The 17,089-nt window shown below is 31.7% G+C and overlaps 2 protein-coding genes across 2 annotated transcripts; both read right to left on the minus strand.

Moving 5' to 3' along the window:
• Positions 1 to 488: 488 nt before the first annotated feature.
• LOC132757622 (GTPase IMAP family member 7-like) lies at positions 489 to 11,894 on the minus strand. Its single transcript, XM_060748944.1, has 3 exons — positions 11,842 to 11,894; positions 7,114 to 7,243; positions 489 to 4,457 (listed from the first exon to the last, which is right to left on the minus strand). Exons 1-3 carry the CDS (start codon positions 11,892 to 11,894, stop codon positions 3,543 to 3,545), a joined length of 1,098 nt encoding a protein of 365 aa, XP_060604927.1. The 3' UTR covers positions 489 to 3,542.
• Positions 11,895 to 12,415: 521 nt separating this feature from the next.
• Positions 12,416 to 16,079, minus strand: LOC132757644 (uncharacterized). The gene is made up of 3 exons (XM_060748972.1): positions 15,906 to 16,079; positions 15,637 to 15,767; positions 12,416 to 14,328 (listed from the first exon to the last, which is right to left on the minus strand). Exons 1-3 carry the CDS (start codon positions 15,961 to 15,963, stop codon positions 13,396 to 13,398), a joined length of 1,122 nt encoding a protein of 373 aa, XP_060604955.1. The 5' UTR covers positions 15,964 to 16,079; the 3' UTR covers positions 12,416 to 13,395.
• Positions 16,080 to 17,089: the final 1,010 nt, after the last annotated feature.

Below are 17,089 nucleotides of genomic sequence, written 5' to 3' on the forward strand. Positions count from 1 at the left end.
ATCAAAGTAGGGATGTAAATAACAAGATTAATGAATCTTTCGAGTAACTATCAAAAGAAATAAAGAAGTTGTAATGAAAAGTATATCGACTTCACAAAATCCTGATTATGAATATTGACGCCAGACCAACGGCGGGTGTGATAAGGATTGACCCTGAAGTACGTTGTTGTATAGTCGGGCTTAAACAGACCAATGTTCTTTGTTCCGATAAAAAAATTATTGTTGTATTTTTGCTATTTTATTACATACAGCATCCATTATATATATGCTGACGGTATGCATTTAAACAATAAGATTGAATCCTATCTACTTTTAAATGCAAATAAAATGCCGTCTGGTTTATGAAAATGGTGGCTTGTTTGTGAACATTCTCCTTTTATTATGGGATAAGATCCATCAACGAGTTCTATCATTTTGCACCAAGGCTACTGAATAAATAAATAACAACAATTTCAATCATTTATAAGTTCTTATATGATATGCCAAAGTTTTAAGAAATTTCAGAATTTGTAAAGTGTTTCGTGCTATATAATTGGTTGAATCCACATACATGTAAAACAACTAACTTTTTGGTCACATTACTGTCATATTCGTATTATCAAATCCGTAAGTATAGCAAATTGTGTATCTATTATCTAATACAAATGGATATTATATACATAACAGAATGTAATTATCTGCAGCAAAATATCTACAGTCAATATTTAGTATGATAAGTTATCATTTTTTGGTGTTTACGCCCCTCACTTAACGAGCATTATTCTATCGATTTACAGAGTACTTTTGTATGATTTTAATAAATGCACAATATAAAAATATATTGATAAAATGGGCCAAAGACAGAAATGGCCGGGTTGCATTTGTATACCAAATATCATGAGACTGTGATGTTATGAAACTTTTCTACCATTCACCACTTATGTCGAAAATTTGTCGAAAATTTAATTAAGTCGGTAGACAGGAAGTAGATGAGCGACATACCTGAAATTAAATACCACAGTATGAGTCCACGTGTTAATGCTGTATGCCAAAGTTTTAGAGGCTGGGATGAGTAGTTGCTGAAAACTGTTACGAAAATTTCTTACTATTCACCATTAAAGTTGAAAATCTAACTAAGTCAGTAAACAGGAAGTGGATAAGCAACAAACCTGAAATTATATCCCACGGTATCGGACCATGTGTCAATACTGTATACTAAATATCATGAGACTGTAGTAAGTAGTTGCTGAGAAAAATGTTACGAAAATATTTTCCCCGAACACGCACGATCATCTGGGACATTAAAACAGAAAGATTTGCAAATTGTAATTAAAAGAATATACTCAAAAATAAATCGGAACTCGTTTTGTCTTTCTTTTCTTAGCTCATTTTGAATGATAAGCGTTGCAACATAATTAATATACTTATTTTAGAAAAACAAAGTGAGCAATCTGAAATAATCTGAAAATATGCACAAAATTGTTTTGGTACATAAAATGTACCATTAACCTTGACAAAGTATTTCCAGGACCGTCACGTCAGAAAATTTCAGTGGAGTCCCTTTAAAATTGAATGAATCTTTGTATTTCATTTACAACAAAGTTACGTAACACGGAAACATGCTTAAATGTTGAATAATGAAAATTATAGTTGTACATCAGAGTAATATCCCTTGAATCACTGATTAGTACACCTAACTATGTGAAACTATCTACAGTTTCCCATGTTTACAATTGTAAAAAAAATATAGATTCAGGTTAGATTTACATGAACTAAAACAACTATTTTCATCTTAAATTCACATTCAGATCCCATAACTTACAATTAATCATACATGGTATTAAAATTTCAATGACTAATGTAATAAAGCTGAGAAAAACTTGTTGACCAGGATAGAAGAGCTATGTTTTCTGTAATTTAAAGGCTAAAACGTTTTATTTACCCATATCTGTTCAATTACATTTATTTAATACTATGATTTTTACTAATTTTATTATATGGTAGTGCGGTTTGGGGTATTGATAATGTACAAATTCTTGAGCAACTTCACTATTAGTTAGAACTGCAGGTCAAAGAAGGAATGTTGTGTTACTGGAGTAAGTTAATAACTTTAAAAAATTACACAATATGTAAAATATTGTATAATACAGTTCTCTTGACATGTTAATAATGGTATGATTTCTCTTGATAATCTTGGCTTTTCTGATAGTCAATATATTGGTATGGTAAATAGTTTTAAATCTATTTTGAAAAAAAGATTAAAAGATCAATTCTTACAGAATATTGCAAAAGTACCATAAATTAATCTTTATGTTTATCGTGTTTATAAGAAAAAAATTGTTTCGAGGAATATTAACTTTCAATCTTTGTAACTATAATACTTTGTAAGATCAGAACTATGAATCACTTATTACCAATAGCAAAATGTAAACATTTACATACTGAAAAAAACAAAAGAATATATCATATGTCCAAAACAACCTCTTGGCAATAAATTACATTACTTGTTTTAACTTTTTTAATTCTATTCATAAAATGTTTATTGATAGAAATTTCTCAAATCATTCTAATCTTTATAAATTAGAATCTTTAATGAATAGCTCTGCCCCTCAACATTATTAAAACTTACAAAATTATTCTGCTTAATTATTATTTCAAAAGTTAAATAATTAATTCTCCTGTATGGTATGATTTTCTCAACCTGTTTTGTTATCTCTGTATGGCTGTATTAACATCAATATTTTAGATAGTTTATATAAGATAAAACGTTCTGTTCAATATAAATGCGTGGCATGCTAAATAATTGCTATATAAGAGGGTTCGCTCGTTTTTATCCCAACATTTTGGGCCAATGACTGAACGAATAACTTTGAATATGTATCAAATTTTATAATTTATAAGCATCTTTTTATACACAAAATTATCATGTTACTAATTACATGAATACGAGGTTCGAAATATTACATGGGAGACGAAATTCTTCTGGTAGTAGACGTGACAAGTTATCGTGTAACAGTTTCCATCCCGTGATATATAAATCATTTCTTCAAAAGTAAAAAGCGCAAGTCGTCATAAAAAATATGAAGAACAAAATATGAACGAAACAAAGAAGGTATAAAAATCTGGAAAAAAATAGTAAAAACTCATTTTATCAAACGTACTTTAAAGCTATTGTGTATTTTATTGAGCCGAGTTGTCTCCTGAATTATTTTTTAACTGTTGTAACCTCTCCCCCCTCTCTTTCTTTCTTCGAGTTTTTCAAAGTTTTTCATGTTTTTTAGACTGAGTCCTTGATTTTTGTTCTTGGTTTTAAGTCATAAAGCTTCCACACATGAAAAATCCGAATTCCTGGTGGAATTCGAATCAACAGCAGTAAGGGTCAAGGAATTTGAAGTCCTTAACCACTCTGCCAAGATCGACTTTTGATAACGTCAAAACTCTTTCACCATCTCATTGGGTTGTATTTTCAATAGTATGAAAATGGAAATAATAAATCGGATCGAGTTAGCTATACTAATATATCATTTATTCGCGCAGAAGTTCCAAAATTAAAATATAGATGCTTATACTATAATGCATTTTAGTTTTTTCTTGCTAAAGTTCCACGCCCTTCTCAAAAGATTCAAAAATCCAGTTTCATCTTTACGACCGCTTTTAATGTCGTTTTTAAGCTCATTTAAAGGGTCTGTATCAGAAGTTCCGGAATCTACCATTGTTTGATCGTCAGGAACGTCTATACTTATATCATTGTTAAAACCTTTATCTGACATATACGTGACGCGTACAGAATTTACATCAATATTTCTATTTTTTCTTCGGTTGACTTTCTTTTCTTCGTCAATAGTGCTCGAACCAGAAGCTAAGTCGTCTGTCTCATTAACTTCCAGTACCTTGTCAAGCATTTTACAATCGTTGTCAGAAACTTTTAAACCAGCTTTCCTTAATATGTAAATTGAATCCATAGATATTACTTCAGACTGCCTATTGTAAGCATAAGCAGTCGCTAATTGGAAAGCTACGTTTGTAAAGTGAGTATTGTTATTGGTCCTCTTTATTTCTTCCACCATTTCTATTATCCGTTTTACTTGAGCTTCCTTTCGTTTAACGTCAGTTGATTTATTTTCGATAGGAGCTATCCTTGTCCTTCCACCGCATTTTCGTATCAAATCTTGCAAATCTTCTGTTGTATCAGTGGTAATATATTCATCTACAGAGTGTTCGTCTTCCGTTCTGGTTAGAATGATGCATGCATATTTTTCTACACCACTGCCAAACCATTCGAAAAATAAATTCTTTGTTTTTACAAGCTCTTCTGTAAACCGACCTATCTCGAGAACAAACGCGATTGCATGAAAACCCGGAGTTGCAAATAAAAGCGATCTGATAAGTTCTTTATGTATTTCACGCTCGGTTTTATGAGTGTCGAAAATGCCTGGAGTATCAACCACTTCGATAGTTTTTCCAAATCGAGTACATACCTGAAATCAAGATTTATAGCATAATTATACACATCTACACTGTAAATGTTTTATGGATTTTTTCCAATTGTATTTGAGGTTGAAACTGCCATTTCCATTCCTAGCCTACATATGTAATATTTTTACATAGACGGTCACAAAGAATTGGCTGTAACAATATCGTCTTAAAAGATAATGAAAATATGCAAAAGGGCATTGTTGCTCGATACATTGGAACACGTACATCTATAATATTTATTGAAAGGTTTGAAGCGTTTTTAAATTTGTTTCAAGTACTAAAATATAATTGCTGTCGAAAGTTTCTGACTACTATTTATGTGTATTCTTCAATTTAGTCTGAAACGGACAAAAATGATCATAATCCGTAGGTGTTGAAGGTCACGTGGTATGTTTACGCCGTTAATTAGTTATTAATTGATGAAGTAGGCTTTGATGTGCGGTATGACTTAGTGACCTTTGGCTTTCGTGATATGGATATTTTTCCCATCAAAATAATATATAAATAACACATGGGGTTTGCGGGTATCTGTAAAAATATCATCCTGAGGAAAGTACTGTTAACCGAGGGGTACAGTATTTTCACAAAAGATGATATTTATACTGTTACTTAAAAACGAGTTGTGTTTTTATTACCCCGAACAAATCATTTGAAAATCATCACAAAAAGCTTTTGACAGACATGAAGGCATTATTGATATGAATATAGGAGATATGCTCTGGGCAATATCCGGAAAATATCTTGATATTTGATCATCTTTAGTGACATTGACCTTGCAAACTTGCAAATATTAACCTTAATTACAAGTGTCATACTTCTAGTCAGGATAGTTATCATTTGTGTTACAATCCATAAATAAATGATGTCTAAATGGTTCCCATACACAGACTTTGACCTCTCTATGGGACTTTGACTTCGGTAGCCGAGACCTCGATTATGTGGGCAATAAGCATCACAATGGTGAACATTTGTTCAGAATTACATTAAAATTCCTCCAATGAATGTATAAGTTCGGCTCCAAACAAGCATTTTTCAATGACCTGCAAGTGTGACCTTAACCTTGAACCTAGAGACCTGGTTCATGCATGTGACACTAATTCTCATAGTGGTGAACATTTCTATGAAGTTTCATTAGGGTCCTACCATGCATAGAGGAGATATGCTCTGAATAAAATTTCTATATTTTATCATCTTATATGACCTTGACCTTGCATATATTAACCTCAATTACATGTTTCACAACAGTATTTATGATAATGACCATTTGTGTTTCAATCCCCCAATAAATGATAACAAAATGGTCCGACCACATTTTCATATCTTTATCTGAACTTTGACATTGGCCACAGGGACCTACATTTATGCCAAGTTATATTGAAATCCCTCTATGCATGTAGAAGGTATGCTCCGGACAAGCGTTTTTCAATGACCTTTAAGTGTGACCTTGTATTTTGACCTAGAGACTAAGTTTTTGTGTGCGCAATACAGCTTCTCGTAGTGCTGAGTATTTCTATGAAGATTCATTAGAATTCCTACAAGTGTGTAGGAAATATGCTCTGGACAAAAATTTGTCCCGCTAGATTTCCTGCTCGCTAAAGGGGAAATTATAATATGTCCCGTTTTTTTCAAACGGGCGTATAAAAAAAATGTTCTGTTACCTTGTAACAGTTTTGTTTGTTTGTTTCATTTTACGCCTTTTTCCAACAGTATTTCAGTCATATAGGCGGGTAGTTTCCTAACCATCGTTCCTGGAGAGTTACACCAGTACTAGACTACCTTCCTCCGCGCTAAACTACCAAAGCATCTCCCGGGGATCAAACCCACGCCAGAGAGGTAACTGGATTAGAAGTCATCGACTCTAACCCCTCGGTCACGGAGGCGTTACCTTGTACAGTACACATGTCTTAGTCACATGCTACATTGCTTTAACAGTAAGAATTATTCCTAGTTGCATATGAGAAATTAACATTACAAAAAAATTAGGGGTAATAACTGTCACTTTAGTTGTTTCAGACATAAGATGAACAGCTTAATAAAACATATAGATAGAACAATAGGATATCTCTTTTTTGAAAGATTTTACGTTTATTTTTATTTTGTTTATTTTGTTTTTATTCTAATTATTTCAATTTGAGATTTCCTATAGAAAGTTGTAAGCTTTCCAAAACACAGTAACGGTAACATAAAGGGAACATTGCTTATATATTACATAATATCTTCTCAAGTCTTTGAAACTTGCAAACGTGTTAATTATTAAGTTACACGTTTTAATTATGGTCTGCACCATATGAAGTTAAAGTTAATACCTGCGCATCGCGTTGACAATCAATGTAGGTGACAAAATGTGCGCATTCAAAAGCTACTTGAAGTGCTCGCAATTAACTAATATTATATACCTTAAATGTCAAAACATTTATATTGAACTTTATACCTTGCAATCAAAATAATGCTGAGTCACCCTTAAAGTCCTTAAATGCTACACATGCCATCGCAGATAGGTTATGAAATTTAGAAAAAACAAAAAACAAATTAATGACTTTATTTTCTATTCTATAAAGAGTCCTCATTTGAATATACAGAAAATAAATGAAAATTCCTTTCGATTCAAAGTAATTAATACTCTAAATGAAACGAACAAAAAAGAAGACAGAAATATACCCCTGACCAGCTGGTGGTATCTGTTACTGATTTCGCTGAAAATGCTACGCAAACTTGTCTTTTCCAACAATCGAATTTCCGGTTGAACTTTTTCCATGACCTGTCTTTCCAACAAGCAAGATACGTATATCTATAAAAAGAATAGTTTACATTTGTATGTCGTTAAATGAAATATTTCTAATATAACATCATTTTTTCCACAGAACAATTTGTTAGTACGTTACGATTTTTTACTATCTTTTGTTTGATTGTGTTACTCTTTGAAGGTTAATTTTAGTCTTTCTTGTAAGATTGTAGTGTTTTTATTGCAGTAGTATAGATGTTTGTTCAGCGCCACATACTGCGAATGGATTCTACATTTAGAATGATAAAGAAATATATCAATCTATTTTATGAATGACATTATATGTCTATTTTAGAATGATACATCGTTCTTTTTAAGAATGGCATTTATTTTTAGAAAGACACCATTATTTTATTTTTATCTCCCGGATGTATACGGAGCTGACTCGTATGAAATTTGAATAACACTTGCGCGGCGACCATTTTTGATTCTATTTAAGGAATAACGTCATCATATTATAAATAGAAACGTGAATGAAGAAAATCTTACGAACGTATACAGACCTGACTTGTATACACGATTAAGGACGTGGTCGTGCACATTAAAGATCAGTTGTTTTATATAATTCCAATCAATGTATAGATTAATCTATACAATATTTAAAAATATTCTGTATATAGTTCTCTTTATCTGTAATTAAACAATTTAGTTTATTATACAGATATATACGTTTTATTTCTTTGTTATCTCTCCGTTAGGGCTGAGCACGTGACCACGCCCTAAACCGAGTATACAAGGCAGCCCTTTATACTTCCGCAAGACTTTTTATTTATTCCCGATTCTATTTATAAAATGATGGTGTCGTTCTTAAAATAGCATCCCAAATGGCCGCCGAGCATGTCTTATTCAACATGCATATGAGTCAGCTCCCGGGAGATAAAAATAGAATAATGATGTCATTCTAAAAATAAACGGCGTTGAGAAAATAGAACGATGTATCATTCTAAAAATAGACAGTTGATGTCATTCTAAGAACAGAGCGATGATGTCATTTTTAATTTAAAATCCAATAAGGAAGCCGCGCATGCGCTAATTGTGACCCTTAACCGAACACTATACTACTGGTGGTCAGATTCTATAATATCCTCTTCACTCGGCTGCAAATTTTGTACATACCCGATAAAATAAAAATTCATTTAATTACCACAGTTAAACTTAACCCTCATCCTCTCCTTTTGACCACAGAACAGTGCATATATCATTGTGTTCGTGATTCTTTCACAAAGAGTACGCAGAAGGCATTCATGAGATTGTTTGTAAATATTGTTCTAAGAATGTACACCATTTACAGCATGATTCGACGATGCTTAGATTTTTTAACGAAAATATAATACATAGTTAACAGATGCTAGATAGTAATTTCGTTCTTGATGATCAAGAAGGATTATTTCATGATCATTTGACCTTTATTGGCAAGGCCAATGTGCCGAACGGCTGTGGTAATCAAGAGCAGTTTTGCATGTGGAAGAAAGTTTACTTTTCAGACTGATTAAATGTAATTAAAAATAAAGCTGAAGGACAGCTAAACCCCCTTCCGCAGCGAACATGAATGTGTAATTCTTGACCTTTGACCAACCATAGGCTTGATGTTGTGTCATGCATATCATAAGCACATAACCTCACGATGGTGGTTATTTGTGCCAAGTTATTTAAAATCTTCCATAAAGCCAAAAGGTTATGAAGAACATATAACCTTGACGTTGGGTGTAGCAACCTTGATGTTAAGCTCTGCAGATTGTGTCATGGTGAGGATCATTTGTGCCAAGTAATTTAAAAACCTTTGAACTGCCAATAAGTTATAAAGCGGAAATAAAAAAAGATGTTTTACATTGGACCTTTGAGTGTGACCCTGACTTGATTTTTGTGCTCTGCCAATGGTGTCATAGTAGTGATTATTCTGCCAAGTTTTTTTTTAAACTTTGCGGCGGTTTAAATGTTATGGACAGACACGAAATATAGACTTTCTAACATTTGACCTGTAAGTGTGACCTTGACCTTTGGGGGTAGCAATTCAATTAATGCACTTTTCACACTGTCTCATTATGGTGGTCTGTTGTGTCAAGCTATTTAAAAAATCAGAGGTTTAAAGTGATGGAGGGGAATGCTATGTAGACTTATATACATTTGACCTTTTATTATGACCTTGACATTTGGGGTAGCAACCCAATTATTGTGCTCTTTTAAAGATTTCAGCGGTTAAAAAGTTATGGAGCTGGTACGAAATGCAGACTTTGGCCGTGGGGGTAGCAACCCCTTTATTGAGCTTTGCGCGTCGCCTGATTATGGTGATCATTTGTGCTAAGTTATTTTAAACCATTTTCAGCGGTTAAAATGTTATGGGGTGGATTCAGGATGTAGACTTTTGTTTATGAAATAAAGACTTTTAACATTTGACTTTTATGTGTGACCTTGACTTTGGGAGTAGCAACTCAATAATTGCGTTCTGCACATCATCTCATTATGGTGATTACTTGTGCCAAATTATTTCAAAACATTTTCAGCGGTTAAAATGTTATGGGTTGGATTCAGAATGTAGACTTTTAATTATGAAATAAAGACTTTTAAAATTTGACTTTTATGTGTGACCTTGACTTTAGGAGTAGCAACCCAATAATTGCGTTCTGCACATCGTCTCATTATGGTGATTACTTGTGCCAAATTATTTCAAAAGATTTTCAGCGGTTCAAAAGGTTATGGAGCGGACACGAAAGTTTTACGGCCGGACGGACAGACGGACGGACTGACAGACGGGGACCATTCCTAAAGTCCCCTTTCCGCTACGCGGAAGGGGATTAAAAATAGACACAATATTTGGCGATTGGTATATTGAATGAATTGAAGTATGTTTAAATTTTATCAATTTTGTTTGACCTCAATTTCAGCTTTGTTGTGCTCTCAACAGCCTTGAAATTGTCAGATTAGTACTAAAAAATAAAATTGAGGTACCATATGGGGAAATCTTATAAAATTAATCTCTTCATTGAAAAATGTGAAATTTTATTTTGATAATTTGCATCAAACAAAAGTATCTTTATAAATATTTCCAAAGGAGAGAGTTGCGACATTTTAGTTGCACTGGAACTAACACTGTTATATTGACGTATATTGTTTTGAAATACTAGGATAATCAAAACAAAGGTCGACATTTTGCAACCTTACCGGATAAACAGCATAAGCGTCATATAATTATTTCAACTGTCACAAAAATTCAATATCTACTACCTACTAAAGCATGCATACATTGTATAAATTATTTTTCAAATGGGGAAGTTTAAAATAAATGAGAATATCTACATACCTGAATTAATACTGCACTTTTCCTTTGTCGCCATTATTTACAGTGTTATATATAACATTATAACATAAAGTTTATATATTTCACATCGCTAAATATCCAAACAGTTAAATATTTAAAAGAAAACTTCCATATTGTATAAACATTTGTCGATCGAAATTAAGTATGGCGTTAGGTCTTTACAAGAAGTTGAATTTGTAGCACGCATGCGTGCGTTTAAAGTACTGTATTAAGTTGATTTAAACATATCGCGACTTGGCTATATTGAAAGAGGTATTTAAACCATTCAGTTCATCTCATAGTCCTCTACAAGTACCTGCAAAAATTGTGCATTGTCTGTAAGATTTTTTGTTTGTTCTATCTCTCATGTTTGATCACACTTTATCTGAAAACAAAAGCTCTGTATAAATGCACTTTTGATAATTGTTTGCATATCATATTTGTGCATGGAAAATAGATAGTTAACATGTAGAAAAAAATATAACTGTAGTTTTGCTTGCCTTGAATGCATAAGTTAAACAATAAGTTTCGCAAATAAATAATTCTCTATTTAAAAGAAAAATCAATTCGTATTTCCCGTACTGTTTGTTCTACATTGTACTTTAAATTTGCATGTGAGATCATGTTAATTCAAAATCAGTGTGCATTTTTACAGGATTAAAGCAGGAAATAACAAAAGACGATAAATAAATGATGATAAACAAGAATTCATCAATAAGAGATGATATACAAAATATGATAAACATAAGATACAGACACTATATATCTCACAGCCTGACAATCAGTGTGCACTGTGTCAATTAACTAACTAATTAATTAATTGATCTATTTATTGTTGTTTTTGGCAAGCAATGAGACATATATAACTTTAAAAGTTATTGTAGAAAAATTTTATTTCTCAAAATCAAGCAAATGTTAGGAAAACAAGGTGCACTTTTGGCCCATTTACAAAAATCGATTTACCGCTTTTGAACAACACATTCAAGTTTTATCAGTCTAGTAAATCGACAGTTTTATAATAATAATTTCTAACGCAGATATTTTGCACATATAAAGTCATGTCAACCTTCAAAAACATGAACAATAAAAAATCGCACCTTTTATCTAAGATATCTCCAGTAAAGGATCTTCAAAATAAACGTAGACTGTTGCTGTAGATTTTATTTACTTCAAGATATCGAATACAAACCTATAAAAATAATTTATTGAAATATCAAACATATTTTTTACAAAATATTACAAAAAATAACAAGCCATTGAAAAATTGCATATCCACATTATGGTCTATTTGAGGTAAGTCGTTGCTTACTTCATAACGTGACGTCGAACCATTTTAGATGCCGTTAACGTAGTAGGCGACATGTGTACAATACGACAATCTTTTCATATTTAATTCAAATTAATTTCACTCGTAATCAATGACGATGAATATATTTTTGTGAAAATGCTATATTATTATGCGACAATAGCATCAAAGCCCCTTTCCATTTAGCTAGGTGGAAAAATAAGTCGGAGTGTTCTCATGAGAATTCTCTACTTTATCTTTAAAATGTTTTCTTATTTCCCTTTTTAATAATGGTGATAACACGAAATCATAGCTAAAATTCTGTGCAACACTTTATTTTCCAGATAATGAAAACAACATACTTTAACAGTTTCCAAATTTATCATAAAACATTTAATCAGATATAGCTTTTTACAATTTGAAACAAGAAATGATATCTCTTTACTTCAACAACTGATAATTCTCAGTTCAAATTGTATGGAAGGACAAAAATATTTATAAAGACTAAATTTCATTAAGTTCACAATGAACGAATATTACAAACACAGTACAGTGTTTTAAGAAATTTCTCTATACATGTTTTGTAATAGTAAAATGCGATATTTTCGGAAACAGATATCTAGTGTGAATATAAAATTTACATTTATTTCGTTTTTGTCGGCATCAGATGTTTTAACGTTTACGCTAAGCCCTAAGCCAGGCCTCTGATCGTCTATTGACTGTGCAATGCAAACTAATGTCACGTCATCTTTGTTACGTCTCAATTTGTCTTTCTAAAACCGCCTGCGTTCACTTCAAAGATGCCCCGACCGACATTAAACCATAAAATTAATATTTGGTTAAAATCGTTATCTAAAGCGTTTATGTTGATACCTTTACCAAATAATGGCATATTTAAATGATTAATCAGATATGCCGTCGGCTTCACAAGGACTTTCCGAAGGTAGAAACATCAGCACCATCGCACTATAAAATATGTTGTTTTAAAATCGCGACATTCAAATCACGTCAAATTTTACATCATAATAGCATTAGCATTCAGCATATCGAACTATGATGTGGCTTTGTTTGGCGTCTTTTCCTTAAATTTAGATATAATGTGTTTAACATGTGACGTAATAGCTGTGTTCGCTGCATACATGTTACTATGGTCAATGAATCTCATGGCACATTTGATATTTGCACTAAAACATAGTTTTTGTATCTGTTCTTTTTGATAACATATCTTATTTGTTTAACAGTGAAACCTCCCCTATCTTAACCACAGTTATTTAGGTCATCCTCAGTATAACACATTCCTTCCATCCATACCCTATATTATTTGAAAAAAAAACTGTAACAAGGATAAGATTAAAATGATTAATCAGATATGCTATGTCGATAAGAATCGCAAGTCTCCATTCCTTCATTGAAGAAAGTTATACGACAGCATTGTAAAATAAAAACAAACCTATAAGAAGAAAATATAGAAGACCTAATCAGTTAAACAAAATGAACAAAAGTAAGGGAGGAGGGTTTAACACATATTCCAAATGCAAGAATAAAAGATTATTATTTGAAACCATTACGCATGAAGATTTAAATAATCGTGCAAAAAGGGAGTTTAGACATTACCCTTCTGGAAAACGCAATAAACCCATTAATTTCTTCACCTGTTTCGTCACTGTTTACTTTTGTTCTTAAATTTGAAAATTCGTCTTCATAGTCGGAACAATTCGTATGACTGACATCAGTCTGTTTTTCAGAAGTTTCATAAGAGATTGACATTTGAGATTTCACTGCATAACATTCATATGGTCTATCAGTTTGCGCGTCAATAATCTTCAAATTACCTGTGCTGCTGCTACCACGCGGTTTAGCCATGTTTCTTTCTGTCTCTTCAATGACATCGGATCCCGAACTTGTTTCATGATGTTGGTCTAGAATCCGCCTTACGGTTTCATTTTGAATACTTGTTAATGTCTTTCCCTGTACCTTCTTAGAATAAAGAAGTAGCATGCTATTGGAAAGTGATGGGTTTTTCTCTGCATACAATTTAGTAAACGTGTATGCATCATTTGAAAAGCTTGCGTTTTTATTTTTGGCTACTATTTGTTCCACTATTCTTAAAATATTCAATACTTGGTAGTGCGTAAAATTGACATCTCTACTTTTGTTTTGGAGAGGAACAACTCGGCCACCACAATCATTAACTAACTCCGTCAACTTTTGGTGTGGTCGTTTTCCTAAAAATTCTTCCACTTCTTCCTTTGTGTTAGTATCCGTTAGAATAACAAATGAATATTTTTTGACATCTTCACCAAACCAATTAAAGAAAATATCTTTCGTCTCTTGAATCTCTGCTGTGAATTTGGCTCCTCTCTTCAACACAAACGCAATTGCATGGAACCCAGGTGTAGTTAAAAGCAATGCTCTGATCAGCTCCTTGTGTATTTTCTCGTTATCATTAGCTGTATCAAAAATACCAGGTGTGTCTACTATTTCCAATTTTCTGTTCAAGCGATTTGCAGCCTGAAATTTGTTCAAATCATAGTATATTATATTACTTGCTTTTACTATGCATTTAAAAGACTTAATATTAGCGCTAAATGTTAAGTATCGGCATTGTGTTATTAGAACAATCTTATAACTGTAAAATTGAAATGACTGTGATGTATGTATATGAAAATGAGTTATATATACATGTAGATGACAAAAAGGTTATGAGAAATTAAAGATTTTTAATTTTGAGCGCATTTCTGTCTAGTATGGAACAATTGGACGATCTTTTATATAAAAATATTTTACAGGAAAAATTGATAGGAATTTGAATAAAAGCTTATCATATATATCTTATGTAGATAAGGTTTAAAATATAATAATAAGTTGTCTTTTAAGAATGTTTACGGTAATTTCTTTTAAAGGTCAGACCAAATCTGTTGTAATGTTAAGTGTTCATATTTGTCTATTGTCATTTTGTTATGGGGGATTGAAATGGTTCTACAAGTTCAGTGGAGGGTGATTGATTTTGTATGAAAGTTATTTTAACTGAACTGGTTCTTGGATAGCTTTATCATTTGTAGCAACATTGACCACTCCTAAATTTGCTTTAAAAGTGACAACATAATATTTCATTATATTCAGTAATTTCTATATAGAAATACTTTGTATCTTTATTCAGTTATTTAAAAAATTAAATCATAATCTTCTATAACAAAACCTGGTAAGTAAATTTATTATTTCTTTATCAGGAAATTGGTTTTTTATCGTATATCGGTTACTATACATTCACAGAACTCGTCATGATTACTTTGTTTTAATGTCTTTTTTAAACTCCTCTAAGGTATCAAAGGAACACGTAATTTGGTTTAAATTTTATTAGCGCCAACATTTGAAGTTAATTGTAACAAATGAAATTCCCTGTTTTCGTCAATTTACAACCATTCGTCAATTTACAACCATTATTTTTATTTTATATGCATGGTGATTAAATTAAATTGTATGTTTGCATAGTCAACTTAGATATTATCTAACAAGATAACATTCTACTCATGAACATCTTGAAATGTGAATCATTTCTACCCGAATCATGTGATAAAATATTTGTCTATGTATTTTAAATTATTGTACATGCATAAGTCTTATTATACGAGTATTTTACATTTCTCCATAGATCTCTAAAAGCTGTTCGATAATATTAATAAGCATTTTTGGTTAATTCTAATGATATTATAATTGGTAGTATGTATAATCGAATATTATATCAAACAAGTAAGTAACATTAAATATCTGGTCAGTGAACTAACATAAAATAGTTTTGAATTTGTAATACTTTCTTACTGTGTACAAATGACTTATTTCCGTCGTAGATGTCGAACCAGACGACACTTCCGCCAAGTTCTCACCAATCAAAGTGTTGCATGTTGCACTTTTCCCGTGACCGGTTATTCCAACCAGCATTATTCGCAACTCTGAAATAATTTATTATTTTTGAAAAAAAATATGAATATCTCTTTTATCAGAAAATTGATTTTGATTGAAAATGAAACAAGTAATGTAGAAAAAAATCATGTATGAAACATACACGTACATGTATCAAGCTAACATACCTGACTGTTTCTTGCCATCAAAGGCGAAATAATCCTCATTAATTATTGAAAAAGCCATCCGTATTAGGAAGAGGAAAACGGCCTAAAGAAATTTGTTTATACGCTTAATTGTGACTTAGCTTTGATAATAATAAGATGAAAATATTTAGCGTTATTCTCAACCATCATTTTACATCACATGCTTTATCTGTGCTCAAACTATCTCTAAAATCAGATATGTTATCTAAATACATGTGCAAGTAGGTCATTATTCAAGTTCGCAAAGTTCTGTAGCATATTACTGATATCCTTATAACTAGCTGTCACTATAAAGAAAAACTGATAATACAGCAAGAGCCAAAAAAGGAAAGTTAAAAAGAATATTTGAAACCATTGTCAAACAGAAAGAGGAAATGTTTTTAAATGGAAAAAGATTCTGAAATTATTTTGAAAAGAGAATCTGGAGAAAGTGTGATCCTTCGGAAGCATTTATTACAACAAAATTACATGAAAATTGCAAACTCGGTTTGGTTGATTCTGTACCTGAGGGATACTCCACTCACTGGTTTGAGTGGTACTCCATTTTCAACAGATAAATTTTAAAGTGTTTAAGTTTATCATGTAATTTTCCTTTTGTTTCTCTGTCGAGGAATTTTTTAAAATTTTGTACAACGATTTATTACTACGCAATTCAATGAACTATCCTTGAAGTAAAAAGTGTTAACATAAACATGATATTAAGGAATTATGATATTAAGGTATTGGTATAACTGCTATAGAACGACATCGTTATCTTATACTTATGAATTCTGTAAAATGTTCAGATTTTGTTTTGACCGTAAAATCGACCCCGATGAATTCTCAGTCGTTTTCCCTGCTGTTTGTCGGAAATGTCCAAAGATATAATTACTTTTCTGTAATTACTTCACTGGTATTATGTCGATTAAAGTGTTTTTTAAAGCGCATTCAATATTATGTACTGTAATTATTGAACAAAATTTTTTTTTTATCATTACCTTTGTTCATTGATTTGTTTTCATGATATATATTGTTACTCTACACGTTTGTTACGATATGATATTGCGCTTAGATAAAGTAGTGTATATCATGCAAAAATTAGGATATTTACAGGACAATGTATTATTGTAAATCTTAAGATTTTGTGTAGGCATATCCTGGACTAATTGAAGGAATTTCCAAATTAT

Source organism: Ruditapes philippinarum, unplaced genomic scaffold, assembly GCF_026571515.1.
Source record: "Ruditapes philippinarum isolate M1 unplaced genomic scaffold, ASM2657151v2 ctg591_1_1_1_1, whole genome shotgun sequence".
Lineage (NCBI taxonomy): Eukaryota > Metazoa > Mollusca > Bivalvia > Venerida > Veneridae > Ruditapes > Ruditapes philippinarum.

What these genes read in the sequence shown, in the direction of transcription:
- LOC132757622 (XM_060748944.1), bottom strand. Translation starts at nt 11,894, where the DNA reads ATGTCGCCTACTACGTTAACGGCATCTAAAATGGTTCGACGTCACGTT. An exon ending in GTTCGACGTCACGTTATGAA is followed by an intron (nt 7,244 to 11,841) that starts GTAAGCAACGAC and finishes TTCTTTTTATAG; the next exon opens with ATATACGTATCTTGCTTGTT. An exon ending in ATACCACCAGCTGGTCAGGG is followed by an intron (nt 4,458 to 7,113) that starts GTATATTTCTGT and finishes TCTTGATTTCAG; the next exon opens with GTATGTACTCGATTTGGAAA.
- LOC132757644 (XM_060748972.1), bottom strand. Translation starts at nt 15,963, where the DNA reads ATGGCTTTTTCAATAATTAATGAGGATTATTTCGCCTTTGATGGCAAG. An exon ending in TGATGGCAAGAAACAGTCAG is followed by an intron (nt 15,768 to 15,905) that starts GTATGTTAGCTT and finishes AAATTATTTCAG; the next exon opens with AGTTGCGAATAATGCTGGTT. An exon ending in AAATAAGTCATTTGTACACA is followed by an intron (nt 14,329 to 15,636) that starts GTAAGAAAGTAT and finishes AACAAATTTCAG; the next exon opens with GCTGCAAATCGCTTGAACAG.